The sequence below is a fragment of the Onychomys torridus genome, chromosome 13 (assembly GCF_903995425.1).
Source record: "Onychomys torridus chromosome 13, mOncTor1.1, whole genome shotgun sequence".
NCBI classification, from domain to species: Eukaryota; Metazoa; Chordata; class Mammalia; order Rodentia; family Cricetidae; genus Onychomys; species Onychomys torridus.
The window spans coordinates 48,778,279-48,795,091 of NC_050455.1; the positions used below are offsets into that span (position 1 = coordinate 48,778,279).

General features: G+C 41.9%; 1 protein-coding gene across 2 annotated transcripts; it reads left to right on the forward strand.

The window, feature by feature from the left end:
• The first annotated feature begins 3,389 nt into the window (after positions 1-3,389).
• Positions 3,390-9,266, forward strand: LOC118594772 (interferon-inducible GTPase 1-like). 2 transcript variants are annotated; one of them, XM_036204950.1, is made up of 2 exons: positions 3,390-3,513; positions 7,841-9,266. In XM_036204950.1, exon 2 carries the CDS (start codon positions 7,862-7,864, stop codon positions 9,107-9,109), a length of 1,248 nt encoding a protein of 415 aa, XP_036060843.1. In that variant the 5' UTR covers positions 3,390-3,513; positions 7,841-7,861; the 3' UTR covers positions 9,110-9,266. The 2 variants fall into 2 exon arrangements, with proteins under 2 accessions (XP_036060843.1, XP_036060844.1); XM_036204951.1 differs by lacking the exon at positions 3,390-3,513 and adding an exon at positions 6,082-6,117 and having other exon boundaries at positions 7,842-9,266.
• The last annotated feature ends 7,547 nt before the right edge of the window (positions 9,267-16,813 follow it).

The following is a 16,813-nucleotide window of genomic DNA, read 5'->3' on the forward strand; positions in this document are numbered from 1 at the left end:
ATCAATGACTCTTTTGCCTGCACTCAGGACCCTTTCACTCCTACTGGGTGACCTCATCCAGCATTGATGTGAGGGGTTGTGCCTAGACTTAGTGTAATTCGTTATTCATGTTCAATTTAATATCCCTAAAAGGCTTGGTTTTTTGTTGTTTTTGTTTTGGGGTTTTTTTTTTTTTTTTTTTTTTTTTTTTTGGTTTTTTCACTTCTAGAAGGGGAGGGAGAGGTAAAGATCAAGAGTTAGCCTACCTGCTCCCCTGGCCAGAGTCCCGCTTATTTTCTTTTAAACTCAGCCATTCTGACTGGGGTTAGATAAAATCTCAGATAGTTTTAATTTGAAGCTTCCTGGTGACTAGGATGGTGAACACTCTTTTCAATATTTCTACTCATTTGTGTTTCTCCTTTGGAGAATGCTCTGGTCAGTCCCATAATCAATTTTAATTGGATTGATTGTTTTCTCAGTAGGTTTACATTTTTATGTCCACGTATTCTTTACAGTGATCCTTAACTGACTTAATGCTGGTGAACTTTTTCTCCCATTCTGAAGGCTAGAATAACAGTTTCTTTCACAGTTTGTGAGCATTTTAACTTCATGAAGTAGTACTTCTTGATTGATGGCTGTGAACAATCTATGTGAACAGAGTTCTATACAGAAAGGTCTTAACTGAACCTTTATCATGAAATGTACTCCTGACAATTTCCCATAGAACTTTCAGAATTGGGTTGGGGATTTAGCTCAGTGGTAGAGCACTTGCCTAGCAAGCACAAGGGCCTGGGTTCGAGCCTCAGCTCAAAAAAAAAAAAAGAAGTTTCAGAATTTCAGATGTAACCTTGAAGTCTTTGATTAATTTGAAACTGATTTTTGGACAAGGTGAGTGATTACCATTCAAGTTTCATCACTTCAGCACTTCATGTTAAATATCTAGTTTTGCCAACTTAGTTTCTTGGAGACGCTATATATTCTCCAGTGTTTGTCTTTAACATAAATGTCAAAAATCAGGTGATTTTAGGCCCCTGGTACTAGTTCATTGATTAATAAGTGTTTATGTGGTAGGATCATACTATTTGTACCACTATAACTTGAAATTAGTATCTTAGATTATTGTCTTTGAATGTGAAGAAACACCATGACAAAGGAAACATAGAGAACATTTAATTAGGTGCTTGCTTAGAGAATCAGGGGGAAGTCCATGTACATCATGACTATGGCAGCAAGCAGGGATCAAAGTGCTGGAGCTGGAGGTAAGAGTTGGGCACTGTTATTATGCACATACTGTCAATAACCTGCAGACTGACTCCAAAAATCAAAAAGGATGTGTCTGAGCCCTGTGGATATGTGGAAAGGAGGACACTCAGTCCCTGCTGGTGGCAGGGCCAACTGATACAGGCACTAAGGTAATTTGTTAGGAAGCTCCACAGACACTGAAAATAGATTTCCCAGAAGATCCAGCTGGGTCACTCCAGGGCATCGCCCAAAGGACGTACATCCAACTACAGAGCTACTTGCTCATCCATGTTCATTCATGTTCAGTTCACAACATCCAGGGAATGGAAACAGTCTGGAAAGGGGAATGAAAATGTGTCACCAAGGCAGAATGGAATGTCACTCAGCTGTTAAGCAAACTGAAACATAAAATTTATGGGGAAATGGATGGAGCTGGAAGCATCCTTCTGCATGAGGTAACAACAGCCCAGAAAGATAAACATCATTTCATTCCTCTCATTTGTGGGTGTTAGCTCCCACCATTCAAATATGTGTGATGCATGAGGAATATCCACAGAGACTTGGAAATCACTATGTGGCCATTGGGTGGACCATCAAGAGAGGAGAGATAGTATGCACTGGTAGAAAGAGTTAAAAGAAAATTACAGTCCAAGAAAGGTTAAAGTGAGGAGTGGCAGAGCGGGGGGTTGATAAGACAGAGGAAGGAAAATGGGAAGGAAAAGAGCACTGAAGGATTTTAAACAAGTCATATAGAAACCTACCACTGCAGACATTTCCTAAAGTAATCTATGCACATATATACAAGGAGTTAAGATGGGCTTGCCCTCTACTAGGACAAGTATGTCCCTGCTAGATAGCAGCGAGTATCAAATAAAAAGACCAGACCCAGGAAAGAGTTTGATTGTTTTTTAGGCGGTTTCTAGTGAGCTCCCTGACCATTACAGGTTATTGTCAGTGCTCTTGTCTACCTTCCAGAGCTTGATGGTAAGACCCTAAAAGTGAAGGCACCATACTCTTGAGAGAGAGAACATGGAGAGACCAAGATACTGACCAGAAGCTTAATCCCTACAGGATATTTCTCATGGTGCTAGAAGATTCTAGACAAAATATTGGGGGGTACTTATTAATCCCATGCAACTGTGAACTCTGTGAGCTAAAATAATGACTGGCCAGACAAGACATACCTACCAGTGTAATCATGGCAAAAATGTCTTGGAAGTAACCAGCTGCTTCCTGATTGGATTTAATAGCTTCTCCACAAGATGAAACCTGTATCTGGGCAAGAACCTAAGGCTAGACAGATCATAGACCATAAGTGAGAAGTATTATTATTATTATTATTATTATTATGCTTAATGGGCATAATATTAAGTCACCTCCTAATGAGTTATCATGAGGCATCTCTCACCCCTCATCATGGAAGCTTGTATTTGCAGTAGATGATCATCAATCCAGAGACCCACAACTGGCCAAGATGCAGAGAACACAACACTGAGGAAATCCAGCATTAAATTGAAGATGTTAATTCTACCTCCAAAGGCACAGGATGGCTGTGGGAAAGGGGGTGAAAAGACTGTAAGAGCCAGAGGTGGTGGATGATGACAGGGAAATGGTGTCTTCTGGACACAGCAGGACAGCTCCATGTATGAACTCACCATGGTTGTGACAGCATGTGTAAGGCCCGTTGAGCCCAAACTGGACCAAAAGCCAGCATAGACAGGGGAGTTGAGATTAACAAGAATTAATGAACATGAATTTACAATCATGAGAAAGTAAGGTTGTAGTCAGAGGGGAGAAAATGAGTTTTGTCCTGAATGAGATTAAAATTGACATCTGCACAGGAGTCTGGACAATGTTTGGTGTGATCAGTTCAGCCTGCATTTGTGGAGTCAGGGATCAGAAAAATTATCTTTCAAGGGTTTGTGTTCCTGTTTATATGAACTGCTTCTCTGTGATCCGCCCTGTTTCCAAGCCCCACATTCTACTCCTTAGGACATTTCCACATTTGCTGCCAAGGAATTAGCACAGAATGAAAACAACCAATAGTTTCACTATCTCTTTCTTCTTCTTGGAAATGCAGGAGATTCTGAAAAACAACATGATCCATGAGCTCTGATGATTGGCCCAAACACACTGAGGGAAGAGGTATAAATCCTGCAGAGCTGCTTTGAACCTGCTGCTTTCCATGGAAGAAGCAAAGGTGATTGTCAAGTGAAGAGACCGCAGTGCAGTGCAGTGAGGTTCCTGTAGCTGAACTACAGTGAGCAAATCCACTGGACACAGGATAATCTGGTAAGTGCAAAGCAGCATTCAGTTTTAACTTCAAATCCTCACCATCTCTTTTCTCATAAGAGCTAATAGATAACAAGACATTTAGGAACATTCTCTGAGAGTGAGGGTTCTTAGTTTAGAAGCTAAGGAGCTTTGGTGGGAAGCAGACAGGACAGGCTTGTGGATAAAGTCTTAGCTAATTACTCAAGTTGAGGTAGACCTAAAGCCTGATCTTGATATTGTTTTTGGCGAAAACACGTTCAGTATTTTGACTTGTCTCTTATTTCTCTCCCTAAAATGGTTGTGGATAGATAATTCAGGTAATGGAATATTTCTGCAGTGTGTATGAAGTTTGTTGTATCTGAAACATAATGAAAGGATGGTGAATGATAGAGGCAGGTACATATTTACAAGGTAAACATAAATCCTGAATCCTGCATAACTGACACAGAACCTAAAGAAAGGTGATTAACAGCCATGTGGCTACTGGGTAGAGCACAAAGGCATGGAAGCAGTCACAAAGTACAAAGTCCTGAGATGAGAAGACAGCCTGAGATAACAGTAAGACTAGAATTCAGACACCATTAGCTTCACACAGGTAATAATGGACTTCAAAGGTGTGTTGTATGTAGTGTGTGTACTGTATACCTAGTGGATGATTCCGGACTGAAATAGGAATCCCTGTGGTAACTCTGGGAATTGACTTGACATGGTATGACTTCAGTGTCCATAAGACAATGGTGGCTCTTTGATCATCCATGTTGTTGCAAGAAGAGTCACAGGAAATATCATAACGTCAACAACATAATCAAAGCTGGAATTGAGGAAGTCTTGAAGAAGATAATGTAGGAGGAATGATCAGTTGTGATTGGATTTGGAAATAGAGCTTAAGTCTACAAATTGATTTGATGTGGGTGAGACAGAAAGAGGAGGCTACAGAGTGACAGTGGGGATTGCTGGGTTGTTTTTTTTTTTATTTTTTATTATAAGAAATTTTCTATCTTCTTTACATACCAACCTCAGATCCCCCTTCATCTTCCCACTTCCCATCCCCCAGCCTTACCCCCAACCTCCGCATCCTCACATATCCCAAATCAAGGTCTCCCATGGGCAGTCAGAAAAACCTGGCACACTCAGCTGAGGCAGGTCCAAGCCCCTACCCGTTGTACCAAGGCTGTGCAAGGTGTTTTCTTACCCGATGGTGAGGTCCATTGTGCTGCTATTGCAGCTCTTTTAGGCAGGTTTGTGGAGTGCAGAGGGCAGATATATGAGATCTGCTCTAGTTAAACACTCAACAATCAAACACAGGTCCTTAGGCCGTGAAGCAAGTGTATTTAGCTGCTGAGCCATCTTACTGGACTTAATACTCTTTTTTTTTTTTTTTTTTTTTTTTTTGAGACGGGGTCTCAATTAGCCCAGGCTAGCCTCTTACTCACTGTGTACCAAGAATGACCTTGGAGTCCTGACCCTCTTACCTCTACTTCCAGAACACCAGAATTATGAGCATCTGCAAATGCATGCATTTAATAAGGTGTTGGGGATTCAACCCAAGGCCTTATTCATGCTGAGAAAGCTCTCTACCAATGGACCTACATCTCCAGTGCTCAGTTAGATTGCTTTCATAAAGTAAAATGTGTAACAGGAAATAGTAAATCTAAAGGATGAGTTGAGGACACTGAAATGTTGTATTGAAGAAATGGATTTTAATGTGGACTTTAAGGGTAAAGAAGTTTTTTTATTATTGCTAGTGGATATTCCTCATGGAGAGGAGTTCCAAGTCATGAAAAAGAGAGAAGGAAAGTAAATTAAGGAAAATTAAGAAACTTTTCGAAAAAATACAATAGCTGTACTTACTGAAATCTTTTGAAAACATAAATAAAATAGACAAAATAGATCTGTGTGATCATTAGAGGTTTGGCATTGATTAAACACTGATGTCAAGGATCATTCACTATCATTGATTTTTCAGCTTCAGAAGCTAGATGTTTGTTGATTAAGTTTCCATTCTTTTGAAGGCACACACTGAAGGAAGTGTGCACAGATGGAGAAGACATTAAATTTCATGTACAATACTGCAGTCAGGTTAGACTCGACAGTGACTCACGTCTTTACAGTTGTTGATGCTGGATAGAGGACTCTTGCAGTTTTTCCTATTATTTTCCCTTACTTAAATTTTAATTGTTCTATAATGAAGGGTTTAATTGAGAGCTAGTAGAAATTTGTTCTAGTTTCCTTTCTTTTTTTCGGTATTTTATTTTACATACCAACCACAGTTCCCCCTTCCTCCTCGCCTCCTGTTCCCTCCCCCAACCAACCTTCTAAGCCCCCTCCATCCACTCCTCCTCGCTCTCCATTTCAGATGGGGTCAGATCTCCCATTGGAATCCACCAAGCATGGCATATCGAGTTGCTGTGGGACAGCTCCTTCCCCCAGTGCATCAAGGCTGAACAAGGCATCCCACCATAGGGAATAGGTCAAGCATCAGGGACAGGTCCTGGTCCCATTGTTAGGGGCCCCACAAAAGACCAAGCTACACAACTGTCACCGAGATGCAGAGGGCCTAGGTCAGTCCTATGCCTACTCTCTAGCAGTCTGTCCAGAGTCTATGAGCTCCCACAAGCTCAGGTAAGCTGTCTCTGTGGGTTTTTCTGTCATGATCTTGATACTCATTTTCTCATATAATCTCTCCATCCTCTCTTCAACTGGACTCCCAGAGCTTGGACCAGTGCTTGGCTGTGGATTTCTGCTTCTGCTTCCATCAGGTACTGGATGAAGGCTCTAAGATGACAATTAGGGTAGTCACCAATCTGATTACAGGGGAAGGCCAGTTCAGGCACCCTCTCCACTATTGCTAGTAGTCTTAGCTGGGCTCATCCTTGTGGTTTCCTGGGAGTTTTGCTGGCAACAGGCTTCTCCCTAATTTCATAATGGCCCCTTTTTTATTACTCTCCCCCTCCATCCTGCGTACAACTCAACCATCCTGACCCCTCATGTTCCCATCTCCCCATCCATTCCCCTCTACACTCCTTGCCCCCAGTTTACCCAGGACATCTCACCCATTTTCTCTTCCCACGGAGATCCATGTGTCCCTCTCAGGCTCCTCCTTGTTACCTAGTTTCTCCGGGGCTGAGGATTGTAGACTGGTTGTCCTTTGTTTTACCTCTAATATCCACTTATGAGTGAGTACATACCATGTTTATCTTTCTGGTCTGAGTCATCACACTCGGGATGATTTTTTTTCTAGTTCCATCCATTTGCCTGCAAATTTCGTGATGTTGTTGTTTTTATCTGCTGAGTGATACTCCATTGTGTACATATACCACATTTTCTCTAGTTTCCTTTCTATTGCTTTTATAAACTGCATTACCGGAAGCATTTTAAAAAGAAAACAGTGGTTTCGGTTTACATACTCTGCCTACAGTCCACCACTGGGGTAAGTCAGGACAGAAACTCTGCAGGAATACAGGTATGAACAAGGGAAGAATATTGGATTTTTTTCTTTCTTTCTTTCTTTTTTTTTTTTTTTGAGCTGAGAATCGAACCCAGGGCCTTGTGCTTGCTAGGCAAGCACTCTACCACTGAGCTAAATCCCCAACCCAAGAATATAGTTTGGGGAGCAAGCAAGAATGTTTTTTACTGGCTTGCTCCCCATAGTTCACTGTTATGGAATAATCATTTTGTACACTGTGAAGATATGTCTTTGCAAGGTGCCTTCTGATTAGTTTAATAAAAAGCTAAATGGCCACTATCTAAGCAGGAGAGATAGACAGGACATTCAGACAGAGAATTCTGGGGGGAAGAAAGGCAGAGTCACCAGCAAACAAAGAGGAAGCAGCATGGCAGTACAGGGTATAGGTAGCAAAGCCACGCAAAAGAATGTAGATAAAAGATATGGGTCAATTTAAGTTATGAGCTAGTTAAAAACAAGCCTAAGCTATCAGCCAAGCTTTTATAATTAATAATAAGTCCCCATGTCATAATTGGGGAGATGGCAGTCCCAACAAAAAAGTCCAACTACAGTTAATTAATGCTTTCTTAAATTAGCCAGGACCACCAGCCCAGGGGTGTGCTATACACAGTGGACTGGGACCACCCACATCAATCCTCAATATAGAAAATGCCCCCATAGGTGTGCCACTACTTCAATCTGATGGAGGCAGTTCCTCAAATGAGGATTTCTCCTCCAAAAAGACTATAGCTTCTATCTTGTTGACAAAAAAAAAAAAAAGCACAAATACATGGGAACTAGTCAACATCACAACATAACTGAGGCTGCAGCACAGAGAACACAGTGCTAAGCACAATGGTGTCTTCGGTCTCATGCAACTCACTCTCCTTCCTTCTTTCAGGTCCTTTCTTCAACACAGCCATGGGTCAGTTATTCTCTGATACCTCTAAGGATGAAGAGAGTGGAGATTTGGAGTCCAGCTTCACTAAATATTTTAAGAATATTAAGACAGAAAATAAAATCATTTCTCAGGAAACCACCCGTTTAATAGAATTTCATCTGAAAAGAGGAAATATTCAGGGGGCACACTCTGTAATCAGTAATGCGTTAAAAAATATGGATGACGTCCCAATCAACATTGCTGTGACAGGCGAGTCTGGAGCAGGGAAGTCCAGCTTCATCAATGCCCTGAGGGAACTTAGACCTGAAGATGAAGGTGCAGCCGAAACTGGGGTAGTAGAGACAACTATGATAAGATCTCCATACAAACACCCCAAAATTAAGACTCTGACTTTATGGGACCTGCCTGGCATTGGAACTATGAACTTTCTGCCAAAAGATTATCTGGAGAAAGTGAAATTCCAAGAGTATGAGTTCTTCGTTATTGTTTCGGCCACACGTTTTACAAAACTTGAACTAGACCTTGCCAAAGCAATCAGATTCATGGGAAAGAATTACTACTTTGTGAGAACCAAGGTGGACATGGATTTACACAATGAAAAGAGATCCAAACCACGGAACTTTGACAGAGAAAAGGTTCTGCAGGACATCAAAAGCTACTGTGTAAATTCCTTTCATGAGAATAACATGGATGCACCAGAGGTTTTCTTGATTTCTAACAGCCATTTATCTGAGTATGATTTTCCAGCCCTGTTGGACACCCTGATAAAGGATCTTCCTGCTGAAAAGCGCCACAATTTTATGCTTTCCTTGCCTAATATCACCGAGGCAGCCATTGACAGAAAGCGCAAGTCTATGCAGCAGACTATCTGGTTGGAAGCCTTCAAGTCTGGAACTTTGGCTACTTTTCCTGTAGTGGGCATCCTCAGGGATGATATGAAGAAAATGAAGGAGAAGTTAAACCACTATCGAGTCATCTTTGGAGTGGATGACGAATCCCTGGAAGTCATGGCTAAGGATTCCCAAGTGCCTGTTGAGCACCTGAAAGAAATCATTAAATCCCCTTATTTGTTGGACACTAAGAAAGAAAAAGCATTAGGAGAAATGTTTTTGAAATACGTGGAGAATTTTGCCTCAGCTAATGGTGGGCTCCTTGCTACAGGTCTTTACTTTAGGAAAACCTTTTACATGCACCTTCTTTTTGTTGACACGGTGACTGAAGATGCCAAAGTTCTCCTTAGAGAGACATTTTACAAAAGAACTAGTTAAAACTCAACTCACCCACAGCTACTGACCATGACAACATCAAATGGTTAATACCAGGGAGTCATTAGATAAATTCTCACTCCTAACATAGTTTCTTTACACTAGTCACATGTTATAGAATATTATTTTAAGGTATGTTACTTTTGAGGCTGGAGAGATGGCTCAGAGGTTAAGAGCACTGACTGCTCTTCCAGAGGTCCTGAGTTCATTTCCAGCAACCATCTGTAACGAGTCTGGTGCCCTCTTCTGGCCTGCAGTCATACATGCTGTATACATAATAAATAAATAAATCTTAAAAAAAAAAAAAAAGTATGTCACTTTTGTTTATGTTGCATTTGTTTAACTCTGTGTAGCTGTGTTACTGTGCCTCTCTAAAACACCTCAGGGATCAATAAAGAACTGGCCAATAGCAAGGCAAGAGAAAGGAAAGGCGGGGCTGGCAGGCAGAGAGAATATATAGAAGGAGAAAGCTGGCAGAGAGCTAGGAGACAGAGAAGGAGAAGAACTCCAGGAGTCAGCTACACAGCAAGCCATGGAATAAGAGTAAGATTTACAGAAGTAAGAGAACGGGGAAAGCCCAGAGGAAAAAGGTAGATGGAATAAGTGAAGGAAAGCTGGCAAGAAAGAAGCCAAGCTAAGGCCAGCATTCATAAGTAAAAATAAGCCTCCATGTGTGATTTATTTGGGAGCTTGCCACCAAAGAGAAAAAACAACCAACAACAGCCAATTCACTGACACCATGGGGGAAAGAAACTAAAGATAAGGGTCATGGGTCTTACTATGTCAGAACTTTAAAATCCCCAGTCTCTCTACCTTCCTCTCTGTCTTTCAACTCCACCTGCAAACACTTGAATTCTCTCTCTCTCTCTCTCTCTCTCTCTCTCTCTCTCTCTCTCTCTCTCTCTCTCTCACACACACACACACACACACACACACACACACACACACACATACACAAAAGATAGGAATCGATGTTTTATACCTATTTCCTCCTATTCCAAATATTCTAATGAAACTCAGGAAGTTGGGGGCTCTGTGATCACTGCATAATTCACTTCCATGCATGTATGAGGACCATAGATCCATTTCCAGAACCCACTGAAATGGTGAGTGGGTGTGCCATCCACCTTGTACTTCCACATTTTGAAGTCCCAGACAGTGGAACCATGAAGCAAGCTGGCTTGCTAGAGTGTGTATATCTACAACCTCTTGGTTCAATTGACGCCCTGCCTTGATGAAAAAGACAGAAAGCAATTGAAGATGAGGCCAAACATAAGCCTGACATGCCCACACACAAGTGAGCATATACACCATACAGACAGACAAATCAAAAATATAAAATAAAATAATTCTTGGGAAATAAATAAAAATCTCAAGACTTAGAAAGTAAAGAAACATAGAAGATTCACAAAGTTCTCCTCAAGGTTATATAAGCAAGAAGCATTCTGTGGGGCTGGGGATTTCCAACCAGCTGAGGTGCCTGTAAATCATTGAGGGGGCTCCATGGATGCAGCTGTGGTGAATCAGTGCCCTGCTGCTGGGGTGGGATTTTCAATGATGCAGCTGTCTTTAAGTGATCAATGTTTCTGTAAGCAACCCTCACCCAAATAATGTCACTCATTTGCTAAGCTGGACTCAGAAGGTTTTTGGTTTTTTTGGGTTTTTTTGGTCTGTCATGGGTGCTTATACAGGGTGAATAGAAATTTGTTTGTGTCTCTCCAAGAAAAGATCATACAACACAATTGATGCCTTGAACAGGGACTAGAAGAACCAACAATGAGTTGATAGGACTGGTTGCATTGTCCTTAAGATATATGATGTATGAAAGTGAGACTGCCCATGTGATCAGCCTCCACAACCCTCGTAGTGGTTGGAAAGGAAATGCCCCCCCCAGTAGGTTCATAGGGAGTGGCACTATTAAGAGTTGTGGCTTTATTGGAATTGGTGTGGCCTTGTTGGAGGAAGTGTGTCATTAGGGATGGGCTTTGAGGTCTCAGATCTCAAGCCAGGCCTAGCGTCTCCCTCTCTTCCTGCTGCCTGCCAATCCACATGAATAAGTCTCACCTACCTCTACTGCACCATGTCTGGCTACGTGCCTCCATGCTTCCCACCCAGATGATAATGAACTAAACATCTAAACTCTAAACCAGCCCCATTTAAATGATTCCCTATAAGAGTGGCAGTGTTCATGGCATCTATTCACAGCAGTAAAATCCTAATTATAACAACACTATACCCAGATAGAGCTACATAGAAATGACAAAAAAGGGTAGGTCTTGGTAAGTTGTTGGGACACAGAATCCTGTCCACTATCTGTAGTGGGGTGTATATGCAGCCCAACAGGGGGCAGGTAATGTCCTAGGATTGTAGGTGCTGTGGTAAGATTTGCAACATAATGCATGCAGGTGAAGATCCTAGGTTGCCCAGTGCATTATCAGAAAAGGACTGTATGTTAAACACAAACCAAGTGGAGCCCAGGTTGCCTAGCTATCATCATGTGCTTGAAGGGGATGACAGAGGGCAATAAAAAGTTCTAATAAAACATTAATATGTACCATATTTTCTTTATCCATTCTTCACTTGAAGGGCATCTAGGTGGTTTCCAAGTTCTGGCTATTACAAACAATGCTGATATGAACATAACTGAGCAAATGCCCTTGTGGTATGATTGAGCATTCCTTGGGTGCCCAAGAGTGCTACAGCTGGGTCTTGGGGGAGATGGAATCCCAATTTTCTAAGGAGGAGCATTTTCTCAACTATGTTCATATCAGCTTTGTTTGTAATAGCCAGAACCTGGAAACAACCTAGATGCCCTTCAAGTAAAGAATGGATAAAGAAAATATGGTACATATACGCAATGGAGTACTACTCAGCAGAGAAAAACAATGACATCATGAGGTTTGCAGGCAAATGGATGGATCTAGAAAAAATCATCCTCAGTGAGGTAACCCAGACTCAGAAGGACAAACATGGTATGTACTCACTCATAGGAGGATACTAGATGTAAAACAAAGATGACTAGACTGCTACACAACTCCAGTGAGACTGCTTAGAAAACGGGACCCTAGGAAAGACACAGGGATCACCCAATGACACAGAAATGGATGAGATATACATGAACAACCTGGATGACAGTGAATGAAGGGCAACGTTTGAGGAAAGAAGGCTTAGGGGAGCAAGAGATCCCAGCTGGATCAAGAGCAGAAAGGGAAAATGAGGAATAACAGACCATGATAAATGAAGACCATATGAGAACAGGAATAGGCAGAGTGCTGGAGAGGTCCCCAGAAATCCACAATGACACATCCTCTGTAGACTACTGGCAATGGTCAAGAGAAAGCCTGATCTGACCTAGTCCGGTGATCAGATAGCTAAACACCCTAACTGTCATGCTGGAACTCTCGTCCAATATCTGATGGAAGTGGATGCAGAGATCCTCAGCCAGGGCCCAGGTGGAGCTCCAGGTGTCCAACTGTCGAGAAAGAGGAGGGTCTGCAAGAGCGTGAATTGTTGAATCCAAGATTGCAAAAAGCACAGGGACAAATAGCCAAATGAATGGAAGCACATGAATTAAGAACCAAAGGCTGTGGAGCCCCCAGCTGGATCAGGCCCTCTTGATAAGTGAGACAATTGAATAGCTTGACCTGCTTGGGAGGCACCCAGTCTGTGGGACCAGGACCTGTCCTTAGCGCATGAGCTGGCTGTTTGTAACCTAGGGCTTACACAGGGACACTTTGCTCAGTCTGGAAGGAGAGGACTGGACCTGCCTGTACTGAATCCACCAGGTTTAAATGAATCCCCAGGGGTGCCTTGATCCTGGAGGACATGGGAATGGAGGGGAGGAGCTGGGGGGAAGATGGGGATGGGGGTGGGAGGGGGGAGGACAGGGGAACCCAGGGCCGATGTATAAAATTTAAAACACATAATAATAAAGAAAAATATATATATTTTAAATTACAAAAAAACAAAAACAAAAACAAAAACAAAAACAAAACAAAAAAACAGATTGAGCCACATAGCTGTCACCCATATTCATCAGGCCTAGTTCAGTCCCATGTAGGTTCCTGAGCTGTCAGTCTAGAGTCGGTGAGCTCCAACTAGCACCAGTCAGCTGTCTCTGTGGGCACCACCATGTTCTTGACCCCCCTCTCCTCCTCCTCCTCCTCCTCCTCCTCCTCCTCCTTCTTCTTCTTCTTCTGCTTCTTCTTTTTTGAATGTCGAATGTTAGGAAAAATGTCTGTAATTAAAAGAAAAAAGATGTTTCTTCACTTCTTGTGGAATGCTAACAGTGGGAGTGGCTGGTATCAATGACTCTTTTGCCTGCACTCAGGACACTTTCACTCCTACTGGGTGACCTCATCCAGCATTGATATCAGGGGTTGTGCCTAGACTTATTGTAATTTGTTGTTTATGTTCAATTTAATATCCCTAAAAGGCCTGGTTTTTTTGTTTTTTTGTTTTTTGCTTTTGTAGAAGGGGAGGGAGAGGTAAAGATCAAGAGTTAGCCTACCTGCTCCCCTGGCCAGAGTCCCGCTTATTTTCTTTTAAACTCAGCCATTCTGACTGGGGTTAGATAAAATCTCAGATAGTTTTAATTTGAAGCTTCCTGGTGACTAGGATGGTGAACACTCTTTTCAATATTTCTACTCATTTGTGTTTCTCCTTTGGAGAATGCTCTGGTCAGTCCCATAATCAATTTTAATTGGATTGATTGTTTTCTCAGTAGGTTTACATTTTTATGTCCACGTATTCTTTACAGTGATCCTTAACTGATTTAATGCTGGTGAAGTTTTTCTCCCATTCTGAAGGCTAGAATAACAGTTTCTTTCACAGTTTGTGAGCATTTTAACTTCATGAAGCAGTACTTCTTGATTGATGGCTGTGAACAATCTATGTGAACAGAGTTCTATACAGAAAGGTCTTAACTGAACCTTTATCATGAAATGTACTCCTGACAATTTCCCATAGAAGTTTCAGAATTGGGTTGGGGATTTAGCTCAGTGGTAGAGCACTTGCCTAGCAAGCACAAGGGCCTGGGTTCGAGCCTCAGCTCAAAAAAAAAGAAGTTTCAGAATTTCAGATGTAACCTTGAAGTCTTTGATTAATTTGAAACTGATTTTTGGACAAGGTGAGTGATTACCATTCAAGTTTCATCACTTCACACTTCATGTTAAATATCTAGTTTTGCCAACTTAGTTTCTTGGAGACGCTATATATTCTCCAGTGTTTGTCTTTAACATAAATGTCAAAAATCAGGTGATTGTAGGTATGTGGATTTATACCGAGGCCCCTGGTACTAGTACATTGATTAATAAGTGTTTATGTGATAGGATCACACTATTTTTACCACTATAACCTGAAATTAGTGTCTTAGATTTTTATCTTTGACTGTGAAGAGACACCATGACAAAGGAAACATAGAAAACATTTAATTGGGTGCTTGCTTAGAGAATCAGGGGACAGTCCATGTACATCATGACTATGGAAGCAAGCAGGGATCAAAGTGCTGGAGCTGGAGGTAAGAGTTGGGCACTGTTTACTATGCACATACTGTCAATAACCTGTAGACTGACTCCAAAAATCAAAAAGGATGTGTCTGAGCCCTGTGGATATGTGGAAAGGAGAACACTCAGTCCCTGCTGGTGGCAGGGCCCACTGGTACAGGCACTAAGGTAATTTGTTAGGAAGCTCCACAGACACTGAAAATAGATTTCCCAGAAGATCCAGCTGGGTCACTCCAGGGCATCTCCCAAAGGACGTACATCCAACTACAGAGCTACTTGCTCATCCATGTTCATTCATGTTCAGTTCACAACATCCAGGGAATGGAAACAGTCTGGACAGCCATCAGCTGAGGAAAGGGGAATGAAAATGTGTCACCAGGGCAGAATGGAATGTCACTCAGCTGTTAAGCAAACTGAAACATAAAATTTATGGGGAAATGGATGGAGCTGGAAGCATCCTTCTGCATGAGGTAACACCAGCGAGAAAGATAAACATCATTTCATTCCTCTCATTTGTGGGTGTTAGCTCCCACCGTTCAAACATGTGTGATGCATGAGGAATATCCACAGAGACTTGGAAATCACTATGTGGCCATTGGGTGGACCATCAAGAGAGGAGAGATAGTATGCACTGGTAGAAAGAGTTAAAAGAAAATTACAGTTCAGTAAAGGTTAAAGTGAGGAGTGGCAGAGCGGGGGGGGGGTGTTGATAAGACAGAGGAAGGAAAATGGGAGGGTTAAAGAACACTGAAGGATTTTAAACAAGTCATATAGAAACCTACCACTGCAGACATTTCCTAAAGTAATCTATGCACATATATAAAAGGAGTTAAGATGGACTTGCCCTCTACTAGGACAAGTATATCCCTGCTAGATACCAGCAAGTATCAAATAAAAAGCCCAGACCCAGGACAGAGTTTGATAGTTTCGTAGGCGGTTTCTAGTGAGCTCCCTGACCATTACAGGTGATTGTCAGTGCTCTTGTCTACCTTCCAGAGCTTGATGGTAAGACCCTAAAAGTGAAGGCACCATATTCTTGAGTCAGAGAACATGGAGAGACCAAGATACTGACCAGAAGCTTCATCCCTACAGCCTATCTCTCATGGTGCTGGAAGGTTCTATCCACAATATTGGGGGGGGGGGGGTACATATTAATCACATGCAACTGTGAACTCTGTGAGCTACAATAATGACTGGCCAGACAAGACATACCTACCAGTGTAATCATGGCAAAAATGTCTTGGAAGTAACCAGCTGCTTCCTGATTGGATTTAATAGCTTCTCCACAAGATGAAACCTGTATCTGGGCAAGAACCTAAGGCTAGACAGATCATAGACCATAAGTGAGAAGTATTATTATTATTAGTATTATTATTAGTATTATTATTATGCTTAATGGGCATAATATTAAGTCACCTCCTAATGAGTTATCATGAGGCATCTCTCACCCCTCATCATGGAAGCTTGTATTTGCAGTAGATGATCATCAATCAAGAGACCCACAACTGGCCAAGATACAGAGAACACAACACTGAGGAAATCCAGCATTAAATTGAAGATGTTAATTCTACCTCCAAAGGCACAGGATGGCTGTGGGAAAGGGGGTGAAAAGACTGTAAGAGCCAGAGGTGGTGGATGATGACAGGGAAATGGTGTCTTCTGGACACAGCAGGACAGCTCCATGTATGAACTCACCATGGTTGTGACAGCATGTGTAAGGCCCGTTGAGCCCAAACTGGACCAAAAGCCAGCATAGACAGGGGAGTTGAGATTAACAAGAATTAATGAACATGAATTTACAATCATGAGAAAGTAAGGTTGTAGTCAGAGGGGAGAAAATGAGTTTTGTCCTGAATGAGATTAAAATTGACATCTGCACAGGAGTCTGGACAATGTTTGGTGTGATCAGTTCAGCCTGCCTTTGTGGAGTCAGGGATCAGAAAAATTATCTTTCAAGGGTTTGTGTTCCTGTTTATATGAACTGCTTCTCTGTGATCCGCCCTGTTTCCAAGCCCCACATTCTACTCCTTAGGACATTTCCACATGTGCTGCCAAGGAATTAGCACAGAATGAAAAACAACCAATAGTTTCACTTTCTCTTTCTTCTTCTTGGAAATGCAGGAGATTCTGAAAAACAACATGATCCATGAGCTCTGATGATTGGCCCAAACACACTGAGAGGGAAGAGGTATAAATCCTGCAG